Source organism: Poeciliopsis prolifica, unplaced genomic scaffold (assembly GCF_027474105.1).
Source record: "Poeciliopsis prolifica strain line A6 unplaced genomic scaffold, Auburn_PproV2 SCAFFOLD057, whole genome shotgun sequence".
NCBI lineage: Eukaryota > Metazoa > Chordata > Actinopteri > Cyprinodontiformes > Poeciliidae > Poeciliopsis > Poeciliopsis prolifica.
The window spans coordinates 142,508-168,472 of NW_026562432.1; the positions used below are offsets into that span (position 1 = coordinate 142,508).

Sequence of the window (25,965 nt, forward strand, 5' to 3'; positions counted from 1 at the left end):
CAGAACATATTTTCATAACCAAGGACAGGAGACATGAAAGAAAAAGATGGTAATAACAAAGAAAAGTGTGGATGTCCTGATAAAGTGTAGCAATGAGGTACGACACACCTTAACGTGGAGGGAACTGACTCTTGTTTAAGAAGCAGTCGGTGTTCCTGTTTGCTCCTTCAGTGAGAGAAACTGCAACAACAGAATGTATCCATGTGTGTCTGCAGCTTCCACAGATAGGTACATCAATTCTCCAAATGTCTGTGGAAGTGTTTGTTCTCTCTTTATTTAACAAATCATTGTTTTCCTGCAGATTATTAACGTGTTACCAGAGCGACATTTTGGGCCTGTTTAAAACAACTCGCATGTTGCAGATCACCATCATGTCGTCCACTGAGTCAGATTTCAGTGTCTTGACTTCATGTGACGACCTGTTTGTGGGGCCACAACAAAATCTGCACGAAAATGTTTCTGGTGGCCATTTTTGAAATTACAGTTAGGGCCAGAAATATTTGGACAGTGACACAGGTTTTGTTATTTTAGCTGTTGACAAAAATATGTTCAGAAATACAATTTATATATAATATGGGCTGAAAGTGCACACTCCCAGCTGCAGTATGAGAGTTTCCACATCCAAATCGGAGAAAGGGTTTAGGAATCATAGCTCTGTAATGCAGAGCCTCCTTTGACATGCGGTCAAAGGAGCTCTCAATTGAGGTGAAGCAGAACATCCTGAGGCTGAAAAAAAGGAAAAAATCCATCAGAGAGATAGCAGACATGCTTGGAGTAGCAAAATCAACAGTAGGGTACATTCTGAGGAAAAAGGAATTGACTGGTGAGCTTGGGAACTCAAAAAGGCCTGGGCGTCCACGGAAGACAACAGTGGTGGATGATCGCCGCATACTTTCTTTGGTGAAGAAGGACCCGTTCACAACATCAACTGAGGTCCAGAAAACTCTCAGGGAAGTAGATGTATCTGTCTCTAAGTCAACAGTAAAGAGAAGACTCCATGAAAGCAAATACAAAGGGTTCACATGTAGATGCAAACCATTCATCAATTCCAAAAATAGACAGGCCAGAGTTAAATTTGCCCAAAAACACCTCAAGAAGCCAGCCCAGTTCTGGAAAAGTATTCTATGGACAGATGAGACAAAGATCAACCTGTACCAGAATGATGGGAAGAAAAAAGTTTGGAGAAGAAAGGGAACGGCACATGATCCAAGGCACACCACATCCTCTGTAAAACATGGTGGAGGCAATGTGATGGCATGGGCATGCATGGCTTTCAATGGCACTGGGTCACTTGTGTTTATTGATGACATAACAGCAGACAAGAGTAGCCGGATGAATTCTGAAGTGTACCGGGATATACTGTCAGCCCAGATTCAGCCAAATGCTGCAAAGTTGATTGGACGGCGCTTCACAGTACAGATGGATAATGACCCCAAGCATACAGCCAAAGCTACCCAGGAGTTCATGAGAGCAAAAAGGTGGAATATTCTGCAATGGCCAAGTCAATCACCAGATCTTAACCCAATTGAGCATGCATTTCACTTGCTCAAATCCAGACTTCAGACGGAAAGACCCACTAACAAGCAAGACCTGAAGGCTGCGGCTGTAAAGGCCTGGCAAAGCATTAAGAAGGAGGAAACCCAGCGTTTGGTGATGTCCATGGGTTCCAGACTTAAGGCAGTGATTGCCTCCAAAGGATTCGCAACAAAATATTGAGAAAAAACTTTTTTGTTTGGGTTATGTTTATATGTCCAATTACTTTTGAGCTCCTAAAATGTGGAGTGTTTGTAAACAAATGTGTACAATTCCTACATTTTCTATCACATATTTTTGTTCAACCCTTTAAATTAAACGTTACAATCTGCACTTGAATTCTGTTGTAGAGGTTTCATTTCAAATCCAATGTGGTGGCATGCAGAGCCCAACTCACAAATATTGTGTTACTGTCCAAATATTTCTGGCCCTAAATGTATAAATAAGTGTATCTTTCTTAAAAATATATAAAATTTTAGTGTTTTTTGATTTGAAGAAAAAGTAACCTTCCCATTGTACTGGTCTACATAATTATTTTTGAGTAGCAGTAAAATGTTAATAACTGATGTTCCTTTCATAGAAAACTAAACTCAACTGAGACTGTACAGAAAAAAAAAACAATGATATTCATAACATTCATATCTAGATTAATGTGACCTCACTGATAAATCATGTTTCTGGGTTGCAGATCATTGATGCCATTTCATTTCAACAGCGTTCAGCATCACCTGCCTGCAGTGAGAATCTGGGAACTTGTTGAGTTTTCTTGGGGAGAGTTGGTTGAGTCTTTGTTTGTACGTTGTCTTTACATTGTTCAGTAAAAGCTCCATGTCTTTGCTCTGTTACTAAACACTTCGGTTTGATCATGTTTCAGTTTCAAATACCACCCATAAAGTTCTGTTCAGCATTTTCGTTTTGTTTGTAGCAGTAGTTCAGACTCCAAGAAAGAAATATGTATTATTTATTGTTAGAAGCGCGCCTCCTGCTGGTTCTAACTTGGTACTACATGCTAAAATAGTTCAGATTTTTGCAGAATCAGCAGTTTTTAAAGACTGCTTGGTCTTAGAAACGGATCTCTTTCTCACCAGAGCACAACAGATATTTAGTAAAATGAAAGGCTTTTGTGTGGAAATCCGATCGTCGCCTCAAACATTCATCGATTAAAATAACAACTCACACACTAATGCAACCTAAACCGAACACATTTGGCTCTTTGAGTCTCTTCATGGTTACTGGAAGTGGTAAACAGAGGAGCCAAGTTATTATGACTTCCTGATGTTTTCAGGAAGAGCAGGAGCTTTTAAAGAGACGATAAGTTTTTCTGACAACTGAAGGTAACATAGTTACCAAAGTGATACTGGCTGGAAAACACATAATACTGGTCCTTTAAGCCAGTATTATGGATGGATGGATGGATGGATGGATGGATGGATGGATGTAGCCTTATGGCCACATACCATATTTTAGTCTTCCTTCTCACTCCTTCACAGCCTAAAGTCACATGGACTATATTTAAGTATAAATACATAATTTTGTTTTATGTCGTCATATTTTCTGATAACATCGATCAGAAATTGTGACCATCTGTGTTTTAGTCCAACTCCTAGTTCGAGTCAAAATATTACATGGTTACACTACCTTGGACTTTCAAACAAACAAACAAACAAACAAAACTCAGGCTCCCAGATGTGATTTGTTGCTTTATTATTTACAATCATAAAAGTTGTGCTTAAAATTACAGGTGGAGGACGTACAAATATATAAACATTCTTAAATATGTCTAAAATATCTTCTCAACATCTATCAGAGAAAACTCTCTTGACATATACATTTTTAATCTCCTCCAAGTGAATTTAAATGTCAATGTATTTAACATTATTGATCTTATTTCTGTTCATCCAGTGTACAGATGGTGGGTGTTTATTTACACCCACACAGCCTGGTCACTGTCCTGCTCTCTGGCTGCAATAGAGTCATTGCCTCGTCGTGTCCAGTAGGTGGCGCCACTGCCTTTTGACTTCAGGACATTTCGATCAAGTTTCACCTTCCCATTTTACTCTTCATCTCACTCTCTCAGTTGTTCTTGGCACATTTTATGACAGAAAAATAACAACAAATATGCTCAAATCAAGTAAAATGCCATGTCAAATGTCAAAATAAAAAGTGCAGTAAAGTGCGTTTCCAGGCCAGGATACATTTCTTCCTAGTGTTATTGATTGTTTGCTCTTTCATTTTACAAAAACAAAAAACAAAAAGAAAGCGTGACCCAGATACCATTACCATCCTCTGATGTTCAGACGCTGCCAGCTTTAGTCTTTGGGTCTTCAGCAATAGAAATCCAGCCCATGCTTCTGCTGGAGCAGGGAGGATTTGCTGGCCTCCTCTGAAGTCTGAGCAGGGCAGTCGGGGGAAAGCGCCCAGGCCGACAGCTCCCCGCTCAGCTTCGTGTCCAACAGCGTCTCCCTCATCTGCTGGTTCTCCCGTGTTGCCGCCTGCCACACCACCTCCAACTCCTCCTCTACGTCCCTAAGAGGAAAAATTGTAAAAAAAAAAAAAAAAAAGAAAAAGAATAAAAAAAACAACAACAAAAAGCAAGGAAATCAGCTCAATCAGTCACTTTGCTTCACTCAGAGTAATCTGCAGTGGCTTTCACTCGGGGAGCTGCTGCAGAGTCTCTGCAGGGGGTCTGGAGGGAGCCTCGCATGCAGTGGATGTGTGAAATTGTCTTGAAACAAATTTGAAGATTTCTTCGGCTGTTGCTTATTGGCCTTTGAGCGAGCCGGAGGGTGTCTGCTGATTTCCACAGTGAGACTGGCGTAACCGTCAAGGCAATTGTGACACTGTGGCGGAAAGCCAGGTATTGGTACAGAAATGTGCGGCACATTGGCTTCAGCAGTTTAAATAGCGAGCGGGTTTGTGGCTGTAAGAAGATAGAGCTGCTCGGTTTTCTAAATGGTACCAAAGTGCCGAAACAGTGTCTACCCTCTTACAGATTCTGGTTTTCCTTTTTTTGTCTCTCTAAAACATTGTAAACCATCAAACAAAGGTTAATATCAGACAGAGAACGTCGATCAGAGCTATCCGATATCCAAAACTATCTGACAAAACTGTTGACAATTAGGATGAAGCAGTTTTTTTTAGATCACTGTGGAGGAAGTTTGAGCCGCTTTTCTTTGCGGAGGGCTTTGAAGGCCACTGCCTGTCAGTGAGAAGGAGGTCCTGATCTTGACTAGGACTCTCCAAAACATTTTTAAAGCCATTCTAAGTTGAAACTACTCCTCTGCTTCAGATTGTTTATGTTTGAACATAAGGTCACGAACTGACGGTCAGGCATTGTACGTCTGCTGTAAAGCAGCATTTACGTTTCTAACAACCGACATTATTTCTATTTTCTAAATGTCACAGTTACAAGGAAGATCATCTCTTTAGAGATTTATTATTTATGTCTTCAAAATCAGAAGTTTTCATACATTTCCTGAGCATTTGGTAGCACTGTCTTTGAACTGAATGACTTTGGTTTTCTTCCCCTGGTCTCTCACAGGAGTTTGCTGGATTTCTGGTCCATTCCTCCTGATAAAACTGGTGGAACCGTCACATTTTCACACCTACCCACAATTCACTCATTGGTTGCGATCAGGGCTTTGTGACGGCCACACCTAAACATTGACTTTGATCCCAACAGCGTAAATGGGAGTGAGGGGAAAGGTGCATTATTGTGATGTTCTTAAGTCTCTCTGTAACTAATTTGGCTGTATGTTGACGGTCATTGTCCATTTGGAAAACCAATCTGCAGCCAAGCTTTGACTTCCTGACTTATGTCTTTAGATGTTCCTTCAATGTTCCACTTTAGTTTTCATCTGACCACATGATCTCCAAAGCCAAAGGTTTGTGTGCATGTGTAAACTGGTTTCCTTACATTTTTTTTAGAGCGATGGCTTCCTCCTCACTTTCAGTTTGTGTTGGTTCAGGACTTATCTTACTCTACATGATGTCACTTTCAGACGGCAGAGCTAAAAACTGTTCTTGTTTTTTGTTTTTGGGATCTGCTGGACTGTTGTTGAAAAAATCTGTAAGAGATCAAATACTTTTGAATCGCAACGTAAATAATTATCTGGAAGGCGGTGTCGAGGAGAACATTAAAAGCTTTTGCCACATGAGGTAATCCTGCCAAACGTTTATGAATCACATATATATTTATGGCATATTTTGTGGCATTGTAAATTAATCTTGATGTATTCTTCCCTTGTTGGTCGGTCTTTCTTTTTTTACTTGGAATAATTTAGCTTGCACCATCTGTCAGGGACACAGACAACGGAAATGAGCCTTGGTTGTAAATTGGTGTATTTACATTTGTGTTGTTCAAAATGTTCATTAATGCGCAATGTTTCCCCTCAGCAAATAAAATGAAGTAAATTAAAACATAATTAGTGGCAATACTGGTTGTTTGTATTTGTCCAGCAATATAATCCATGTTCTGTGGTGGTTCAAGATTTACATTTATTGATGCATCTTGATGTAAAAGCAGCTGTGTGTGGCACATATAACTCTCAATTGATGCTTGATGTCAAGGACTTGCTTCCTTCATTGAGCGTTAGAGCGACTGCTAGTCCATCTGGAGAACATCGTCTTGACCGTGAAGGAAAAAAAAGATAAAACCGTTCTTTCAACTGTCGATGTGTTCCAATGCGAACAAAACAAAAAAGGAAAAAAGAACTTTGTCCCTTGTCGTCTCAGAGTGACAACCACCACATATTCTCCGCTAATTACATCCAATCCAGTTACCAATGGCAACCTCATTCACTGCTGCTTCAGCTCACAGGGAAAAAGATTAATGTGCCTGTGTTGGAGGGAAACTCTTACTGAACACTGGCTTGATTGCAGTGTCTACATCCCACTGAAATGTATTGTGCTGCATCAAATATACCTGGTGCCTTGCAAAAGGGTTCCACCAAGAGAGAGAGAGAAAGAGAGAGAGACTTTTGAAGTTTTTCACATCCTGCCATGTTACAAACTTCAATGTATTTTGTTGGGATTTTGTGAAACAGTTCAACAGCATTGTTGCTTTTGAGTAAAAGGGAAAATACTTGATCAATGCAGGATAGAGAGTTGAGTGTTTGAACTAGCCTTCAACCGCTGGATCTGCTGTGTTTTTGATGAGTATTACAAGAATAATAAATTTAAGAGCTTTATCTCTGTCGGACGCAGAAGGAACATTTCAGTGCTGGGTTCAGGGGTACAACATGACTAGAAATTATGTGTATGAGCTGAAGGCTGCTGTTAGCAAAGCACGACCTCTGTATGTCAATTCAGGTTCTCATTCACTACGGGCTGCAAAGACCAGAAAATAACAAACGGGGATCTTTTACAGCGGCTGCTACAAAAACCGCCACCCATCTCTGCTTGTTCCAGCCGTCTTTGTCATGTCTCTCTAACTGGCAGGTTATTACATGGGCAGGCGAAATATAGTCCTTGACGAATGCCTCAGGTTCGTAGAGAATGCCTCATGATTTGAGAGAAAAGTGCTTCTGATGGACGAGGTAGGCCCTGATCAAACTTCTGCAGCATGATCATCTGTGTACTTGAGTTTTATGAATTTTAAGCACGAGGCCAGCTTTACACATTAACATAAATGACTGTCAGCGCTTTGAGGTGCTCGACAGCAGAGGGAAGGGCTGTTTCAACTCTGCGCTTTAGCAGAATTGACAGTAATACTATTAATACTATCTTAAGAATCTGTTTTAAAGGGGCAGTATTATGTCAAAGCAACGTCTTTTAGTTTTACATCATGTTATGCTGTTATTCCTTCATCAAAAACATTCCTGGAGCGTTGCCTTTAATCTCCCATGGCAACCATTCAGCTTTGCAAAACGCCTGGATGGACCTGGCCCCGCCCTTCAGACTCAGCCTCTCCTCTGAGCTGCAGATTTTGGAGCTTCCGCCACGATTCTCCCACTCAGCTCCTTCAGACTAGCCAGCGGCAATTAGAAGACACCTGGTAGAACTGCATATCTCGAGCTCATTGTGCAAGCTTCTTCTCAGTGCAACGCTGATAAAAAATTATAAAAAACGCTAAAGGGTTGATAGAGAAGCGATGCTGTGATGACCTCCTGATGGCGGAGTTTCAGAAAGAGCAGGAGTTTTTAAAGCGACAGAGGCCCAATTTCCAGGCATTAAAACACTAAGTAAAATTTCTTGTAAGTTACATTTGATAAATATAGCTTATATAATCAAGATCTCAGTTTGTTGGCTGCTGAAAGTAAACTAAATAAAAATGGGGGAAATTTATCAGCAAATTACCAACTTTGGTTGTTGACTTGGAGGTTGCTTTTCTTTTGTATTAAGCTAACCTTTTTGAGTTGAGTAGCTAGGTAGCAGTGGGAGAAGCAGACTATGTTTAGAAGGAGGGAAAAAGAAGATCTGAAAGCTCAATTGCCGCCCCCAGAGCTCCATGAATTCTTGGGCAGTGGCACTTCCCCGGAGGCTACGCACAACTCAGCTGGCAGGCAGCAATCACAGCCGATCAGCATCTCTGCGCTGCACCAAGGGTGGAATATAAAGCAGAGGATGAGAGGGATCGGAGACTGACGCACAGAAAGATTCTTCTGAAGGGAGACGTGAAAAAGTTTCGCTCTTCTTCCTGAGAACAAAGCTGACGTATTTTCTCCCAAAAAAAAAAAAAAGAAAAACAACAAAAACAACCAACTATAAGAATTCTGTCTACAAACAGGACTTTTCTGTAACATTTTGGCCCCGGTGTGTGTTCCAGTGACTTGGCAAGGCTTCACTGTGCCATCAGAACGAGTCTAAGTAGGCTGACCATTTTCTGAGGCAAGGTTCAACTCTGCTCTGATCGTGCGAATGAGCCAAAGACGGAAACTTTTTCCTAATAAGATATATTTCGAGACAGTTGGTATCACTCGATGTCATTAAAAGGATTTTCGGCTGTAAAACCTTGAGCTCCGTTTAATGAGGGGCTTCTGATTAGAAACGTTAAAAACACAGAGCTAAGGAGGAAGCTCTAAGTCATGATCAGAATCTGTTCTTATCCGTTTCGATGAGTCGGTGGTTATAGGGATTTAACCACAGCAAGCGAGTTAAGGGCACACCTCTGAAAAGTTCACAACACACGTAGAAAAACGGCGAAAAAGAAACGGGACGCTTTACTTCCCAGAAAACACTGAGCAAAATCATCTCAATTAGTTACCTTGTTCGATTTACTGGTTTGTAAACGTTATAAGCGAGTTAATACCAAAAAAGAAGTTGATTTACATAATACTGCCCCTGTAATGAAATTGAATCAACCAAAAATCATAGGATGTTGTCAGTTTTTAGCTAGGTTCTCATCAAATGTAAATTAACAAATTTCAATATTAGTCATTAGTCTGAAGGATTAATAAGGCATGCTAGAGCCACTGAGAAGAAAAACACTATTGGACGGGAAGCAACTTGATGTGGAAAGAAAGAAATATCTGTCCCTAACGTACATCTTGGTTTATTGCATCACAAGACATCTCTAAAGATGTCTTAAGCCTTTCATACAAAACAAAAATCTCAATTCATATTGTTTATCCCCTGTTAGTCCGATTTCTCTGAAAGGGTCGACTATTCAGCCACGTGTCTCAGAAACAAACCATGCAGAGCACATGGGTGATCAGAGCAAACTTACAAATCGATCACCAAACTGACTGGCAGTCAGTGATAAGAGAGGCTGAATCTCAGCTGATAGGATCTCGTCCTCTGTATTTACTAAAACACAGATGCCTTTTCCACCCGATGAATAGCGCCGATAGTACAACTTTACTACATAAATTACAAAGCAGGTGAGGCGGACTCAAAAGAACGAACGACCTTCCTGAGATCGGGCGAAGCCGCTCTGGTTAGAGATGTGTCTGATAATGTGTGTGATTCGTCATTAAGATGCCCTCCAGGCAGAGCAGGGCCGATTCTTCAGACAATGTGATTAGCTTGCTTTCATTTGATAGCAGCGGGCATCAGGCCCGGAGACGGGTCTAAAAACAGACCAACCCACGGTGGGAGAAACAGAGAAGGGAATTGTTGAGAGTTTTCTTCTTTTTTTTCCTGGAGCAATCTGATTATTAGAAGGGTGCTATATTTATATATGATAAAAACCATGAATATTCAATAAAAATAATACCGAGTACAGATTTATTATCAGGCTGCACAAACTGTGCAGCGTAAACAATCTCTTTTTCCAACCCTTCCATTCATTATTTCAGATTTTTTTGAAAGAAACAAATCTGTTCTTTATTTAAGGCTGAAAGATAGCAAGATTAAAGCTCATGCTTGCCACAAAAAAAAAAAATCCAAATCCATCCATCCATCCATCCATCCATCCATCCATCCATCATCCATCCATCCATCCATCCATCCATCCATCCATCCATCCATCCATCCATCCCATCCATCCATCCATCCCATCCATCCATCCATCCATCCATCCATCATCCATCCATCCATCCATCCATCCATCCATCCATCCATCCATCCATCCATCCATCCATCCATCCATCCATCCATCCATCCATCCATCCATCCATCCATCCATCCATCCTTTTTTTTTTTTTTTTTTTAGAAATCCATCTCCACATATGGTTGCGAATACGCCCGAGAATCTCTCCTGGACTCCCCTCGGCAGACTGAAGCTTAAGGGGTGCTAATGTCCCTGGTGGCATCCCATGATAATGTCGCAGCATCTTCGCTGCTTTTTATCATGATGCCGCTGAGAAACTTCCTGACACGCTGCATCACATTTCGGTGTGGCATCTGCAGTGAACCTGAGAGCAGGATTCAACATGTTATGGGGACGTCTCTGGGGTCTCACTCTCCTTTCTGGAGAGGATTTTTGAAAGTCAATTGTGAGAAAAAGAAGAAAAAGAAAGCCGTCGGCGTGGTGAGAGTGATCCTTCCGCCTCCTCCTGTGAGTTGTTTTATCTCCAACGTCTCTCCATTGAATTACATATAATCGTTATATTGCTCCTGCTGCTTTTTATATCTTAAAATAAAATGAGATATATTTCCTCCATAGGAAGTGTTTCCTTTTCATTACCTGGAATGTAACCCCAATTACAAACACAATCTTTTATTTTTTGTCCATAAAGTCTTGTCTAGTTTCCAGTGTAAATATTTGAGGACACTTGAAATATGACAAAAGAAATGTAGAAATTCAGCAAGAGAAATATGTTTCAGTAAACAAAGTCTGTCAGTGGTACTAGTACATTTTTAAAATTAAAATTAAGAGACAAAACAAGCTCATTTATCTCGCTAAACTGTCACTTACGGCAGATAAACGGCTTTCCTGTAACTGTAAGTTGTTTGTCCGTCATTGGCACATTTAGCAGCGAGTGCATGAGGTTGATTGATAGCGATACGACCCTCCTACTGGCTCCGCTTGCTCACTTTTGATTGGGAGTGGTTCATCTCTTCAAACAGCGACAGTAGCTCAGGGAGCAGGTGGAGAAGATTGATGTTTTCACAGATAATGTGTCTCATGGCAAATTGTCACAACTTTTAACACACATGTAAAAACCATATTCTTTACAAAAGTCGCGTGATGCAGCTTTAATGAGCTAAATCAGACTATTAGATTGTAAAACGTGGTCAATGTTGTTTTCTTACACCTTTTTCTTTCTACACACACAGTTGTCTTTCATCTCATTGTGTCCCCTCTTCTCATTCATACATTATCTCACTATCCTCTCCCGTCCCTCTCTCTCTCTCTCTCTCTCCCCTCTCTCTCTCTCTCTCTCTCTCTCTCACTCTCTCCTCACCCTCCCTCCTACCGTTTGGACTGCAGCAGTTTTTCCTCAGCCTCCTGTCTTTCTCTCAGCAGCTCCTGCAGGTGAAGGATCTCCCTCTTGTAAGAAGCCGTCCTCCCCTCCGCAGCCTCCTCCAACGCTGCCAGCCTGGTTGACGCCTGCCTCCGGTATACCTGCGCACAAACACACACGCACGCACACACATGCAAAAGGGAATGACATGAGGAGTGTTGCTATGAAGAAGGTGGACTTAAATGAAGGACAGCACAGCAGAGACAAGTGGAGCGGAGGAGGGGGTGTCACACACACTGGGACAAGGTGAGGAGTAACAGCAACACACACACACAGGCACAAACTGCAATCTGTAGATTCCCCCTCCACCCGTCATGCGACACGTTGTTGTGAGAAACGTCGGGACTTTTCCTGCATGTTTTTTTGTCTGAAGTGTGTGTGAATACCTGGATGTGTGCGTTAGGCAGCATTTAGGAAGCATTTAGCTGGTAGGTTTAAAGGCGGGTGTGTTTACAGATTAGAAGCTGTTTTGCTGCTGACAGTTCCGAACTGTTGCTGCTAGTGCAGCACACACTCAAACAAGTGGAATAAGAGGCTCCACTGATGGAGAACACTGACAGAGGAGCAAGTAGGTGAGATCTCAGGGGAATGAAATAAAGGACAAGAGCTGAAAAAGATTTGATATTTTTGTGTGCGCGTTTGTTGCACCATTTGTTAGTTAAAGCATGAAATAAACACTTCCGCCACGTCTGCACATGTCTGAATTTTAGAAATTTTTAAAAGGTGATTGTGACACTTTTGCACGAAAGCAGCAACATGAAGAGCTTTTTTTTTTTTTTAAATGAATATGAATTTGATGCAAATTTGCCAATTAACGTTGATTGTGCTCCCAAAACTGCATAATCGCTTTATCCTGTTAAGCCAGAGCCAGTGAAGAAATATGAGAGAAGCGTTCTGATGTAATAATTCCAGAATTCGCCACAAGCAAATTTCACCCCTGACTACTCCTGTCTGTTGTTTGCACAAAGACCGAGAATAGACGGGGGAGCAGAGCAAACAAGTTGAACTTATTATATTAATCTTACAGTGTCTTTCTCTCGAGGGCAGGGGGCAAAATAGAAAGAGAAACTTGTTGCTGCTCCTTTAATTTCAGTGCTGCACTCTTTCTGTTCAGGCTTCTTCAAAGCGGCGACAGTAAACCATAAACTGCTGATGTTTACAACAAGCTGCCCCCCTTTGAGAAATCGAAGTGGATACTTTGCGTTGTTTTTCCCATCTAGACAGTATTCCTGATTTATAGTCTTTTGTGGCTTCATACCACAAAAATACTCTCTTTTAAGTGTGCTTTTAAATTATATTGAACTATATATACATGCTCCTTCTTTCACATTTCACTGCACTACAACCACAAACTTTCAGTTTTACTTAGGTTTTTTTTTTGTCACTGACTAAAATAAATCATGTCAAATTTGAAATAAAAGAAAACAATACATAGTCCAAATAAGATTAGAGAAAGAATATCTGAAAAGTGTGGTGTGCATTTGTGTTCACCTTGTCTGAAAGAATAATTTGCTGAAACCACTTTTTGCTGCAATCTGGGATTTCTAAGTCTGAACGTTTTCCAATTCTTCTTTGCAAATTAGCTCAAGCTACACAGAAAAAAACATTTGTGAGTGGTAATTTTTAGGTCTCAACTTTGACTGGGCCATTCTAACCTGTGAACTCTGGCTGTATGTTTAGGAGTTGCGTCTGTTTTCTCCCACAATTGAGCCATATTTAGCTCCCTAGTACAGTAGGGAACTGTTCCATAATGTATTAGGGAATACTTCCTGTGTTTCCTAGTAAAGAATGCAGGCCCACAGCATGATGCTTCCGTTTCCATTTTTACAAGCAGACAAAAACTGTTGCATTGGTGCACACCTTGTTATTCACTCCAAAGTGACTTCTTGCTTTATTTCTCCTGTAGCTTTTTTTTTTTTTTTTTTTTGTAGTTTTGCCATACTCTTTCCATTTCCAGATGACGGATGGCTCTGAGCTCTTGAAGAGGCTCACAACCTGGATATTGTTCTATAACCTAAGCCTGTTTTATACTTCTCCATAACTTTATTCCTGACCTGCTGTCTGCTGTGTTGCTTGGTCTTGACTCCTCCATTTAAACTTTGTCACCCGTTTCACTGAAACAGACGACAATCATAATCATATCCTGCCAGTCTGTCTAAAATCTACATCAATTTGGATTTGACTGATCCGAAGTTGTTCTGTTAGTTCAGTGGGATTCTCTGGCCTGTGTTTATACCTACAATAAATTACACACAGGCAAACCCTCTAGCAAGTGTAGCAGCACTGAGGAAGGCGCAAAAACAGAAGATACTCATTCATGTTCGTCTTCCTAATATCACTGTACACCGTGGATAGCTGTCTGGACTGCTATAGACATTAGCTAGTTATTTAAATACCAGACTCTTATTTGTTGATAGTAGTTGTTTAATGCATCATAAAGGGTTTTATAAGATAAAGAGGTGATACGGGATTAAAGCCACTGACATTGTTCAGTGGAAATACGCTATGACATGATGTTTGAAACCTTTTGTCAAATTGAAATGTATATTCTCTCTTTGAGTCAACCTTGATATTATCTTGATATTTTTACCAGTAACATGAGTTCTGAAGACAACTTGTTGCCGAGAATTTTATTTAGATGTCTCAGCACATGGAGGCAAAACTCCAAATGTACACACTTTTCAGATTTTTACAATGTTGGTCGACCCTGATGAAATGTACTTAAGTTTGTGTTTTTGTCATGTAACTGGGACGTAGAGGCTCATGGGAATTTTTTAAAGGTTCTAAAAAAATCTAAAAGAATCAAGCTTTTTTTTAAACATATTATTACTGACTAAAAACATCAAAATTTTTCTTTGTTTTGTAATAAACTGAAATGTAAACAGCCTAAGGACTGTGCTTAGGAATTGGCGATTAGTATGGGTACTGTTGAAAGCGTTGGTACATTATTGCTGGCCATGAAACATTTTTGGCAAACAATTAATAGAGTGATTTTCATATCAAAAATGAGTAGAAATAAAAACAACCAATATAAACACAAAGCCTGCATAACTGCATAGGGAATATGTCTTTTATAATCCTTTCTGTGTTGAAATGAAGAAAAACAAATATATATGTATATATCTAAACACTGTCCATTTATTTCTCTACAAGTTCTTCAGCTAGGAAGCATCTCATTTTACCCCAAAACATGTACCTCACCCAGCCGGAAATGTTGCGACATTATTCCATTTTCCGTCCTGCCACAAAATGTCTCCTTCCGTATGAGCCGCAAATCTTGGTGCATCACTGGCTGCCGGGTTTCAATTCTGTTCAGAAGTTTCGCTGACATTTGCATTTTTTAACTCCATTTTGTCACAACATTTATCCTTCTGTTAGCAAGCCAGCGTGCAATAGTTTCAAGCAATAAGTTTCAAGCTGTGACTTTTAGTCAACCTACTCCAGGTTAGCTCTGCCCCACAAATCGCCATGATTTGACTAAGATGAGATTGTATAAATTCAGGACAAATGCTCTGGTGAGTGAAGCAGACACGCAAAGAGCAAATAAGACAATTAAACATTATTGAGCAAAGATGAGCAGGGGTGGCTCTGAAATGAGACGGAATGAAAGCAAAAAGAAGGAATAAGTAGGAACAAATTTAACCATGAACTATTAAATGTCTCTCTGCAAGGCAGTTATTTCCTGTTAATTCCCTCCTGTGCCGAGCGATGAATGCAAATGGTGCTGTCTGGGTCCAGAGCTCACAGCCAAAGAATCCAAATGTCTCGGGGCGCACAGGGAGGCGTGAGGGCACCAGCATCTGGCCAGCTGACGCGGTGACATTTAGCCTGCTCTGTAAGCTGCCAAACCTACCAGCCGTCCCTGCCAGATTTAGGCCGAGGGGGCGCTCGCATTCGCAACAAGGCAACCAGAATACTAATTACTGATGCAATAGTTGATTCTAACAACAATTTTTACTCTCATATCAATTTGCTCTGTTCGATCATCTTTACCATTAACAATGTGCATTCTTGAATGATGTGCCATTCTTTTATTGCTTGTACAAATCAATCATGATCAACAAAATGTGACTTTTTTGACTGTAGATACTGAACATGAAATTAGAATGAGAATTTATTGCGGGGGTTTTTGTCAACAATCAGATTAAAACCCAACACCAAAAACAGTGCAAACAATCCATGAAATATACACCTTATAAACATAAATTGGTGATTTTTATAATCGTATATATATTTAGGTAGATATGTATACAACATATATGCGACAGACTGGCGACCTGTCCAGGGTGACCCCTCCTCTCGCCCGGAACGCAGCTGGAGATAGACTCCAGTAACTCCAAACCCCACCAGGGACATGGGTGAACAGATAATGGATGGATGGATGCATAAATATACCATAATATAATTAGTGCATGTGAGAGATCAGGATATTAATTGCTTTCAGAAATGAACTGTTTTGAGTTTGTTTTTGAGTAAATGCATAATATTCAGCCCCTTAAAGACGGTGAATATCGAACATATCCACACTCAGTGCTGTTATTGCAGCCACATATGCACTGAACACTCACTCTAAGGGTGTGAATATTTATGCAAACACTTATTTTTTGTTCAGTATCTGTATGTGTCATTCAGTTGTAGAAATCAGTTTTCACCTTGACATTAATTGGTTTTTTAAAATCATTTTTTTGTTGATCATGATTGCTTCCTAAAAGCAACAACAACAAAAAAACAGTGTTGGTATTTTTACAAGCACTGTAGTGAAGACTGAAGAAAAATGTTTAAAAACACAGCTTGAGATTCATAAAAACTTTATGATATTCTGTAAATTTCTGGCCTCAAACTTCCAGAGGTCTCACTTCATTTTTGACCTAAATGAATACATTTAGAGAAGATTTCTGCAGAGGCAAACTCTAAATCTGCCAAAAAGTAGTAAGGTGTTTTGTTTAGTTTATTGCTTTCTTGTCTTAGGACAAACAATGAAATGAAACTATTGTGCTAATTCCTATAAATTTATCCTACCATAAATTGCAGTAATGTCCATTAATATGCGATATCCTAATCAATTAAATTGAACTAAATTCAATAAGATGTAGACTAGAACTACCGCTGCTCATAACAAATAACTAAACCATATATCTGACTCTTAACGTTTTAAAGAACTAATATCTTCCACACGATCAGAATAAAGATCATAATAAACCTGTTTGGAAGCTGATCGGCGAGGCTGATAGCAGTCAGATGTCTGTGCAGCAGCAGACATAATGCTGAATGCTGGGAATGAGATTCGCTGTCGGTCTTGACTTTGCCTCTGAAAAATCCCAGCTCCAAGTGAATTACTTGTTTTACTAAGTCTCTTGTTTTGAAAGGAAAACCTTCGAATGCTGTGCTTCTAATTTGACCAATAATGCTCAGATTAAAGGTCATGTTAGCGTGTGCTAACATTCTGAAAAGGATTCACTTTTCTCTGAATGAGCTCCAGTGTTGTATCTGCCTCATGCTGCAGGCAGCAACTTCTAAGATCTCGCTGCAGAGCAGAGCCAAGCGCTGCACTGTAAACACTCTCCTCCCGCCTGACTGTTACTTTAATTAACACCTCACAATCTCAGTAACAACATCATGTCCCTTGATCCGTTCCATTAATTCACAAAATCAAATGCTACTTAAAGCCCCCGAAGCAATAACTCTATTCAACAAGCTATAAAGCGTCTGTCCACGCATGTGTAATCAGATTAACCTTTTCAGCCCTAATTAGGCGACTGCAACATCCGTCTCAGTGCATCAAACAGAGGAGAGACCGGTTCACTGTGTGGAGGAAGAAGAAGCTGGTCGGAAACAAGACGTCAACAGGCTGAACTGGTTTGAAAAGTGTTGGAAAGCAGACAGAGTACAGAGCAAATGGATTCCATTGTAATAATTGGATTTTAATGGGGTCTCAACAACTCCAAATTGATATGTTTTCTCAACATGAAAATAAAGCTGAGGCGTGAGGGCATATATATATATACACACACATGGCGAAAACATATTACCCAGTTTTAGGATTTGATGTTTATGCACCTAAAATGACAATCTAATACTTTGCTGAAGCAAAAATATTTTAGTTGGCATGAAAGCACGATCCCGTTCCTGCTGTAGAACAGAGTTATTTGCGATCAGTGAGCAGCCGGCTCAACCAATAAGTCGTTTCGCTTGTGAGCTGCATTTTGATGAGGACATGAAAGAGTTTGAAAGTCTGATGTGGCTGCTTTTTATTCTAGATTTTGTATAAATTAGTCACTAACGCGTCAGCAGTTGATAGCTTGGTTGCGGCTGTATTTACATAAGCAAATAAAGACACAGCTTCCATAGCTGGCAACTCATACGGCTTTTAAATAGCCGCAGAGGAAATAAAGCAGTTTCTAAAACTGCAGAAAGATCAGCTTCTGCAGAATGCAAGCAAAGCTTTTTAAAAAGGTATTTTCCCTTTGACAACTCTAGTCCTTATGCTGAGATCAGAGATAACCGGCAGCTGCAGCAGGTCATATTCTGGTTGTCTTGGTTTGTTTTGTTTTTTGTTTTCTTCTCTCTGCCTTACGCTATCCAGTCCTACCTGCATCAGCTGGCAGGAAGCCACATACCCAGTTATAGGTCACATGCATTGGTACAGAGGCTGCTCATGAAATATGCATTGATAGGCATAATCCTGACACGCCGAAAAACTAAAAATACCTGATTTGTCATTACTGTCATGACTGGAGGTGGAAGGAGAAGAGGTGTAGAAATTTTGAGAGTGAATGCTGGCCTAATCAAAGAAAAGAAACACAAAACAATAACCAAATCCCCACAGTAATTCAAACAACGCACGCTTTTGGCATAACGGCACACACATTCAGTTGTGTTTTCATAAAACGCTGAATCCTAAAACTGAGAAAAAAAACAACACATTCAGTGTGTAGAAGTTAACAGAGACCGAGTTAGGTGGGACATTGACACTGAGTAATAATTTGTTATAATGTTTTATTTCCCTGCACTTTGAAGCTGCTGAGTTTTATACGTGTTATTGATTTTAATAATGTTGATGTCAGGTTGGGCTCTCAATTAATTTGAATATTCTGACAACAGCGATATCAGCGTCTTTTGATGTATTTGAGGTGATTCACAAAGAGGACATTCTGACAGCAAAGGTCAACACTTTCCGTAACAATCTGCACAGAGAAGAGGCGGACAAAAGACGTAAATGTGTGTATCTTGGGGTTTGGTGGATGAAGGGCTGACAAGCAAGACAAAGGCAATTGGAAGTTTTTTCATCTTGGAAGAAAAAAATCCCACAGCAGACATCCGTACTCCAAAAAAATGGCAACATTTTCGTAATTTTCTCACATTTTAGTGCATGCTTTCCTTTTCTAACTTTAGAGTCTGATCCCGAGCGAAAGCACAGAATTTAACTCAGTATTTTAGCTAATTCTTGTATGCTAATATGAAAATATGTTAATGTGTTTTCTCAGCCGACAAACACCCCAATACCAGATTAAATCTGGGGATGCAAACAATATTGGCTTTACAACACATAAAATGGAAACATGGCTTTGACTTGACCCATAATCCACTTAGATACAAAACTATATAAACAGAGTTAATGTAAATACAGTTCCTGAGATTAATGCAGAGGATAGAATATAGGAGGGTGATTTTTTTTAACAAGCTATTTGTAATGTGCACAAAATGAAAGAAATCTCTTTTGGCGCTAATTGCAGTATGCATATTTTTCACTGCCAGGTTCAGAGGCTGAAAGCCCTTGTGGATCTGTGTGTCACAATAATTAGATCTCTAAATTAGTCCAGACATATGAGAAATGATGTCACCTAAAAGAAGCTCTGAAACGTGTTTTTTTTTTTTTTTTGGTTTTCTGTTCAACTTGATATACGGAGCTCGGAGTTATGTTCTTGGTACGGCTCAAGCAGCTTCTTCTTTCTGACATGTTTCAGGGGGATTTTTAACGCTACACACCTGTTGCAGAAATATCTAACAGTCAGCAAGTCAAAGAGGAGCCTGTTGGCCATTTGCCAGTCTTCACCTATTCAATGTATATTTTATGATCGTAAATGAATGGACGACAGTTTTTCCTTCACATTGCTTCTCCATGATCGGAAGAGGGCTGGTTAATGCATTGACACAAGTGTTAGAAAATAGCCAATATGCAGGACCAAACACTTTCAAAACGATAAATCAAAGCCCTTTTCAGCAGTTCCGGCAAACCCTGTTAACCTATACTAATTCATTTTTAATTAGCCACAGGCTGTACGTCCCTTGCGGATTGCCACTGTCGGAGAATACATTACAGAATACACAGAAGTCCTGCACCATCCTTTAGGAAATGAATAATAGAAGAAGAACTGATTGTACTAAACACATAAGTTGCGCGTGCAACACTTTGGAGAAACTAATAATAAATTCCTCAAATTGAAGAAGAAGTATACATTTCTTGGAAACATTGTGGTTGCAACTCAAACTGAAGTCTGGGAGCTATGACCGGTGCTTGAATTGAAATGATGTTATGCTGCAGTGAAAACAAGCTCAGGAGACCAAGTACAATCACAGTCTGACTGACAATCTGGGCAGTGAGTCAATGGCTGTCAAACCAACTGGCTGAATGCAAAGACCCTAAGTTGACCGGCACATTGCTGAGTTGTAACGGATTGATGCTCGTTATTTATTGGATGTACATCTTCAGAATGGGATACAAACATAAATTTAATCAAGAAAGATACAACAAAGGGATAAATACGGATATGAGAGTTAATTTAGTTTAAAACATACAAAGACCAACAGGGCTGAGACGACTAATCAGGTTAATCGTAATTAATTGATTATTGAAACGATCGTCAACTACTTTAGTGATTGATTAATTATTAACTGGAGAACATTGGCTAAAAGAACATTACACAGAGCAGTAGTTCTCTGAAAAAAAATCTCATATTAAGCACATTTTGCTATCCAATTATGAGCCAGTTAATCAAAATAATAAAGAAAAAAAACCTCAACAGATCAGTCCTGCCCTATATTGATCTTAACTCAGGCAGAAGGGGCTGAGCTCATCACATGTTGATACCAGAAGTGTTTTTTTAGCTGCATATGGATCATTTGCCACAAATGAACAAGCGCACACTAAGGGAATGCTGTGTTGCTTAGCATCTTTTAATGCGTCTCTAATATTGGATAAATAAGGCTTAAGTAGCTAAATGAAAAATGTGCAGTACTCTATACACATATATATACATACAATGGACATAAATATTTATAATACATCAATAAATCAGGGCAATAATCAGCTACTACTGGAAATGACGGGCACTGACCGTAGGAAATGTTAGTTTCGTCTGAAGCAGGATTATAAAGAAAGCACGTTCCCGAAAGCTGCAGCCTCCCCCAGGCCACTTAGTTTGCACACAGAAACTACAAGTCAGTGCTGTATTCAGCTGTCTGCGAGCACATCGAAGGCCGAGTATAAACTAGCCCTGACCCATCAGAGTGTCTTTGACCAATGCTGCAGCAATAAAAGTGTGAAAACAGTCAGAAAAACAAAAATGCTGTCATTTTGGTCCTTCATTTTGCAGTACGCTTTGTCTTAAGACATGACATACAAATAATGTCATGAATCACTTAAAGACCTCACCTTACATTTCTTTTTTATTATTATTTTAAAAGATCAGACAAAGAAGGCTTTGTTAGTCCAAAGGATAAAACTTTGAGATTAGTGGATAAAAGAATCTGAGTGCTAGTCGGAGGTGAAACTTGAACTGTTTTCTTACCTATTCGAAGGACAGAATGAAAGTAACAGGTTTTGTGTCCAAACTGAAAGCATTTCAAATCAAACGGAAAATGAATTTTATATGAGATTACTTTCAATTATTCTGGAAAGTCATCTTCAGTGGGAGCAAAACTGACTCCTGCTGCTCAAAACACAGTGTAGTATTCCAGGAGCCCAAAGATTAAACAACATGTAAGTTTTATTATCATGCTTGTCACCATATCTTATCTATCGCAATATTGTTAATTATAAACTAACAATACGGGTAGTAGTCTTCCACATTCAGGTTCTCGTACTGGAAGGAGGCCAATTGATACCAGCTGAAGCACAAAGCATCCCTACAGATTAAACTCTGAAACCCTATTTTCTGTATATCGGCGTATTAAAACGACATAATAACAGTTTGACAGAGCCCAGACCTTAATAGTCTGATAAAAGGTTGAATCTTGTTCCTTAGAAAGAACCACATGTTACGTAAAACTTGATAAGTGGATCTAGAAGGAAGCTGTTTCCAAGAAAAGCAGGATAGCTTGAATCACTAGAAACAAGCAACATTTTGTTACCATGGAATCACAATTTACCTTTTTTTTAAATGATAGGACACCAGTTGTCCTTCAAAGAGCTACTACCAATCGTCTTCTAATATTCAATCCAGCAAAGAAGGATAAATCCAAAGTAAGGCAGCTATTTGGTTGAATATTGACTATGAATCAACAGTTTATATTCAAATAAACTACATGAAAGCAAAATTTGATGCAAAAGAAACTGCAGAACAAGTCGAAATAAAGCAAAGACCTCCTAACCACTGCTACAACTCTGTAGTCCAGACAAGAACTGAGGGAAAATGTTAAAGAAGTAGAACCTTCTATCACCTTTCCCCACAGATCAATATCACCGCTGGGTTTTGCTTTGTCAGTAAGGGCACAGGGATGACACCCTGATCTAATTCCCAGGCCATAAATCATTCATCACCAGCAGGTACACACAGTCAGAGCAGTCTGAGAAGAAGGCAAAATCCTGACCTTTTCACGCTGGGAACTAAAACATCCTCTTGCTTCTCTCTGTTCCCCTATGTCTCCCTGACTTCACCGTTCAGCTAAACATAACCATTTCTAAATCTAACACTCTCTTTTCAATCTGTTCCCATATGTGTCCCCCAGAACATGACTTGAAGATGAGCAGTCCTCCGGCTACTTCAGAAGAGACGGACTGTCCTCCCCCAGAGGAATTAGAGTGCAAAATCTGCTACCAGCGTTTCAATGCCAACAACAGGAAGCCTAAGATTCTGGACTGCCTACATCGGGTGTGCTCCCGATGCCTCGTTAAGATTCTGGACATCACAGACGGAGCGGGCTGCGTTCCCTGCCCCTTCTGCCGACACCAAACTGAAATCACTGAGTACCAGGTCTCCGCCCTGCCTGACGACGTCAACATCATGTCCCACCTGACAATGCGAGAAAAGTCCTGCTGTTTGGACAAGAAGAGAGAGGTGGTCTTGACGCCAAAGAGTTTGTCCTCCACCAGCCCATCCCATGACTCCTCAAACTGCCTGGTCATCACCATCATGGAGGTTCAAAGGGACTTGCAGCGCTCCCCGAGCAACAATGGCAGCTCGGATATCTACGCCGACCAGAGCCTGGACTCTGTCTCAATCGGTTCCAACGGACCCACTGATCATGATGCGCTTTCGAAGCTCTGCAATCACGTCCCACGTATTCTGGTGTGGCTACTTGGTTTCTTATACTTTGGTTCGCTGCCCTTAGGAATCTATTTGTTAGTGATCCAGAGAGTGACTCTAGGAATCGTATGTGTTAGCTTAGTGCCATCGAGTCTGACAGTTTGCCTAGTGTATGGGTTCTGTCAGTGCCTGTGTCAGGGCATGTGTGACTGCTTTGCCCGGGGCTGAGAGTATGGAAACCAGTGGACCGAGGGATAAGAATAAAGTAAGCTCCAGAAGTAAGAAAGCCAGGGTGATATCATCCTCTTCATGGGGCTTAATAGCACTCCTAGCAGGCAGCTGTCCTCATGCATAGAAAGGACCACGCAGAAAGAAACAGAAACCTATCTTTAGTGATGTGCTCTGCTTTCTTCACGCCTACTGCTTCGATATCAGTTTGGTCAAGAGGAACAGAATCACTGACAAGCTCAGCCAGCAACTGGAGCCTGCAGTATACCTACAGTCCTGTAATGTACGTTTCTGTGTATGTGCCTGAGTTGTTCTGTATTGTGAATATAAGCTGGTCTTACAGTCTTTTAGAGCAGGCACTCGATATTTCACGCAAGCAGATTTAGGAGAAAATGACATAACCATACATTGCTAAAGTACTGATACTGAGTTCGTCTCATTTTGTCATGCTTCAACAACATTCGGTGTTTCACCTTTTAGAAGGATGAGAACACTTAACTTACAGTCAGAACTGCAATCATAGAATCAATTTAAGCGTGCTCATCTGTTAAAATGATTGACTCACAGACACACTATGTCTAATCTGACTTAGCTTGAGCTGTTTTGCAAAGTAGAATATGCACACACAAAAAAAATCAGGTGCCCTGATGTGGAAAGCACTTGCAGCTTTAATTCCAGCAACAAGCTTTGCCAGAGGGGGTGAACAGCAAATGTTTTGAAAAAGATTTGGATAAGCATGAATTTTTTCCTTCTGCTGCACAAACATGGTCAACTTGGTGTTGGTCTATCTGACATGACATGAATGAAGTACATTGTAGTTTACTTTTGGAACTTGGCAAAGTGTGGAAAAACTTTAAGAAGTATGCGTTTACGAGACAAACATTGAAATTACAAAACATATTTACTTATTATGCAGCAAAATGAGATAAGAAAGGAATATAGGAAATCAAATCCTGTGAAAAAGGGGAGTTACATATGCGGCACAATCAAAAAAGTAAAATTTTCCAAAATTTACTTGTATAGATGATATAAATGATTGGTTTGTTCCAAACCCTTATGGTTTTGCTATAACTGCTCCAACAATGGGATTGGCCAATGTTAGTCATTTTGTTTAACTGAAGCAGAGACTCCATCTCTCATTGTGGTCATCTCACAAAGAAAACATCTATAATATCAATAAACATCGGTGATTGCCATAACAGGAATTTTAATATCGGATATTGATATTGGCCCAAATTTTCATACCTATGCATTTCTAGTTCTAAGATTTGAATACTGTTATAATACTACATGAGCTACAGATTTGTTTTATGTAAATCATATACTTTCCAATTAGTTCTGACTGGAGTTAAAATTTGTGTATTTAGGATTGAACAATTTTCCAAAAGTTTTTTTTTTTTTTTTAATAACTCCATGTATTTTTTTTTACGTTGTTGTGTCAAATTTGCATGCAAGACATTGTGAACTGATGCAAAAAAGACTGATATTCCCAGCAGCAACTCAGAGAAAGCTAAAAACTGTTTAACTTTCTAATAATTATTCCGATATGTGAGCTGCACTGCTGTTCACAAAGAAGGTGGTTTGAATTGTATGGGTTTCAAAGACACACAAAGCGTTTGTGTGTTCAGAGCCAAGTCCATGCCAAATAATTTGACAAACTCCATCCTTCAGGCTTTCACACAGCCAGAGTCAATTTAACTTCTTTTGTGTGTGTGTCGATAACTGAGGGCTTTGGAATTACTTGTTTTATGTATCTAATGATAAAATTCCAGTAATAATTTTGAAATTTAAAACTATTTGTCATCAGAGAGCAAATGCAGCCATTTAGGAGGTGCTTTCTGAAAGGCTTTCTGTCTAATATAAATTCTAGTAATTCCTTTATGTTTCAGTTTGACTGCCACAAATCAGCTTCAAACTTGAACATGTTGATGTTCTCACAGTACACAGTCGGCTGAACTCCAAAGCCTAAAGTTTCTCTTTCTTATATGTTCTTCACCTCTTTTAATCGCACATTTCTGTCTGTGTCAATGCCCTCTCCAAAGTTTCCTTTATTTGTACACTGTTTGCTTACTACCACATGATTACATACAGTTGCCATAAGAAGATAAAATAAATGGAGAATTATTTTCTATATAAAGTGTGTGTCTTTGAATCTACCTACTGCTGCGCAATAAGAATTAAAATTATTGTCACGAGTGGATCAGGCTTGAAAAGACACCAGCACACTCACGTCATACTTCAAAAATCAATAAAAATGATTTTTAGGAAGCAAAACGTGAAGAAAAAAAACAACAGTCTTGAACTTATAGGTATTTTTCTACCAAGCCAACTATGTTGTTCATGTAGTCTGACAACTAAATGAGAATAACAAATCAAATCACAATTATTATTATATTATAGATATCAATCTCGCAAACACACAGGAAGGCTTGGAGGATACAATATTTCAAGAGTCATGAATTTTCACTCTGAATTACAATAACACATTTTGTTCGTTGGATTCATTGTTAAATAATTGTGAAATTTGCGAATCTGTTAGCTGCTAAAGCTAACAGTGAGTTATCAGGACATAACATGATTAGGATAGAGCTATTTGTTAGCAGCTTTTAAAAAACTTTCCAAAAGGAATAATTTTTAAAATACAAGGTTTCATGCAGATGCATTATTTAAAGCTACAGTATGTAACTTTTACATAAAATATATTGTCTTTCCAGATTTGTTAAAACTGTCATTATTTCATGACAGTATAATATGATTGAGATAATCTGTGAAAAGATCAGTCTCCTTACCCTCCTCCCTGTGCTGATGCTAAATGTGCTAATGGCAGAGAAACATTTATCATTCAAGGAAAACTGTTTAGCCGCCATCATTGGTGGTCATGCTAACTAACG

The 25,965-nt window shown here is 39.6% G+C and overlaps 2 protein-coding genes across 4 annotated transcripts in view; one reads left to right on the forward strand and one right to left on the reverse strand.

Annotated features, from left to right (window-relative positions):
* Nucleotides 1–3,213: 3,213 nt before the first annotated feature.
* The window catches only part of cep89 (centrosomal protein 89), a 37,964-nt gene continuing 15,212 nt past the window's right edge, over nt 3,214–25,965 (reverse strand). For 2 of the 3 annotated variants that reach the window (XM_055060091.1, XM_055060090.1), the window contains exons 17-18: nt 11,334–11,482; nt 3,214–4,059 (exon numbers count right to left, since the gene is read on the reverse strand). In XM_055060091.1, coding sequence (XP_054916066.1) covers nt 3,858–4,059; nt 11,334–11,482 — 351 coding nt within the window. In that variant the 3' untranslated portion in view covers nt 3,214–3,857. The remainder of the gene's footprint in view (nt 4,060–11,333; nt 11,483–25,965) is intronic. The other variant, XM_055060092.1, reaches the window with a different exon arrangement.
* On the forward strand, nt 11,471–25,205 carry zgc:165481 (uncharacterized protein LOC100073327 homolog). The gene is made up of 2 exons (XM_055060093.1): nt 11,471–11,627; nt 22,329–25,205. The coding sequence occupies exons 1-2, from the start codon at nt 11,564–11,566 to the stop codon at nt 23,072–23,074; spliced, it is 810 nt and encodes a 269-aa protein (XP_054916068.1). The 5' UTR covers nt 11,471–11,563; the 3' UTR covers nt 23,075–25,205.

Coding starts and splice junctions, on each gene's coding strand:
- zgc:165481 (XM_055060093.1), top strand. CDS start 11,564: ATGAAGGACAGCACAGCAGAGACAAGTGGAGCGGAGGAGGGGGTGTCA. Junction 11,628..22,328: donor GTCACACACACTGGGACAAG/GTGAGGAGTAAC, acceptor TGTGTCCCCCAG/AACATGACTTGAAGATGAGC.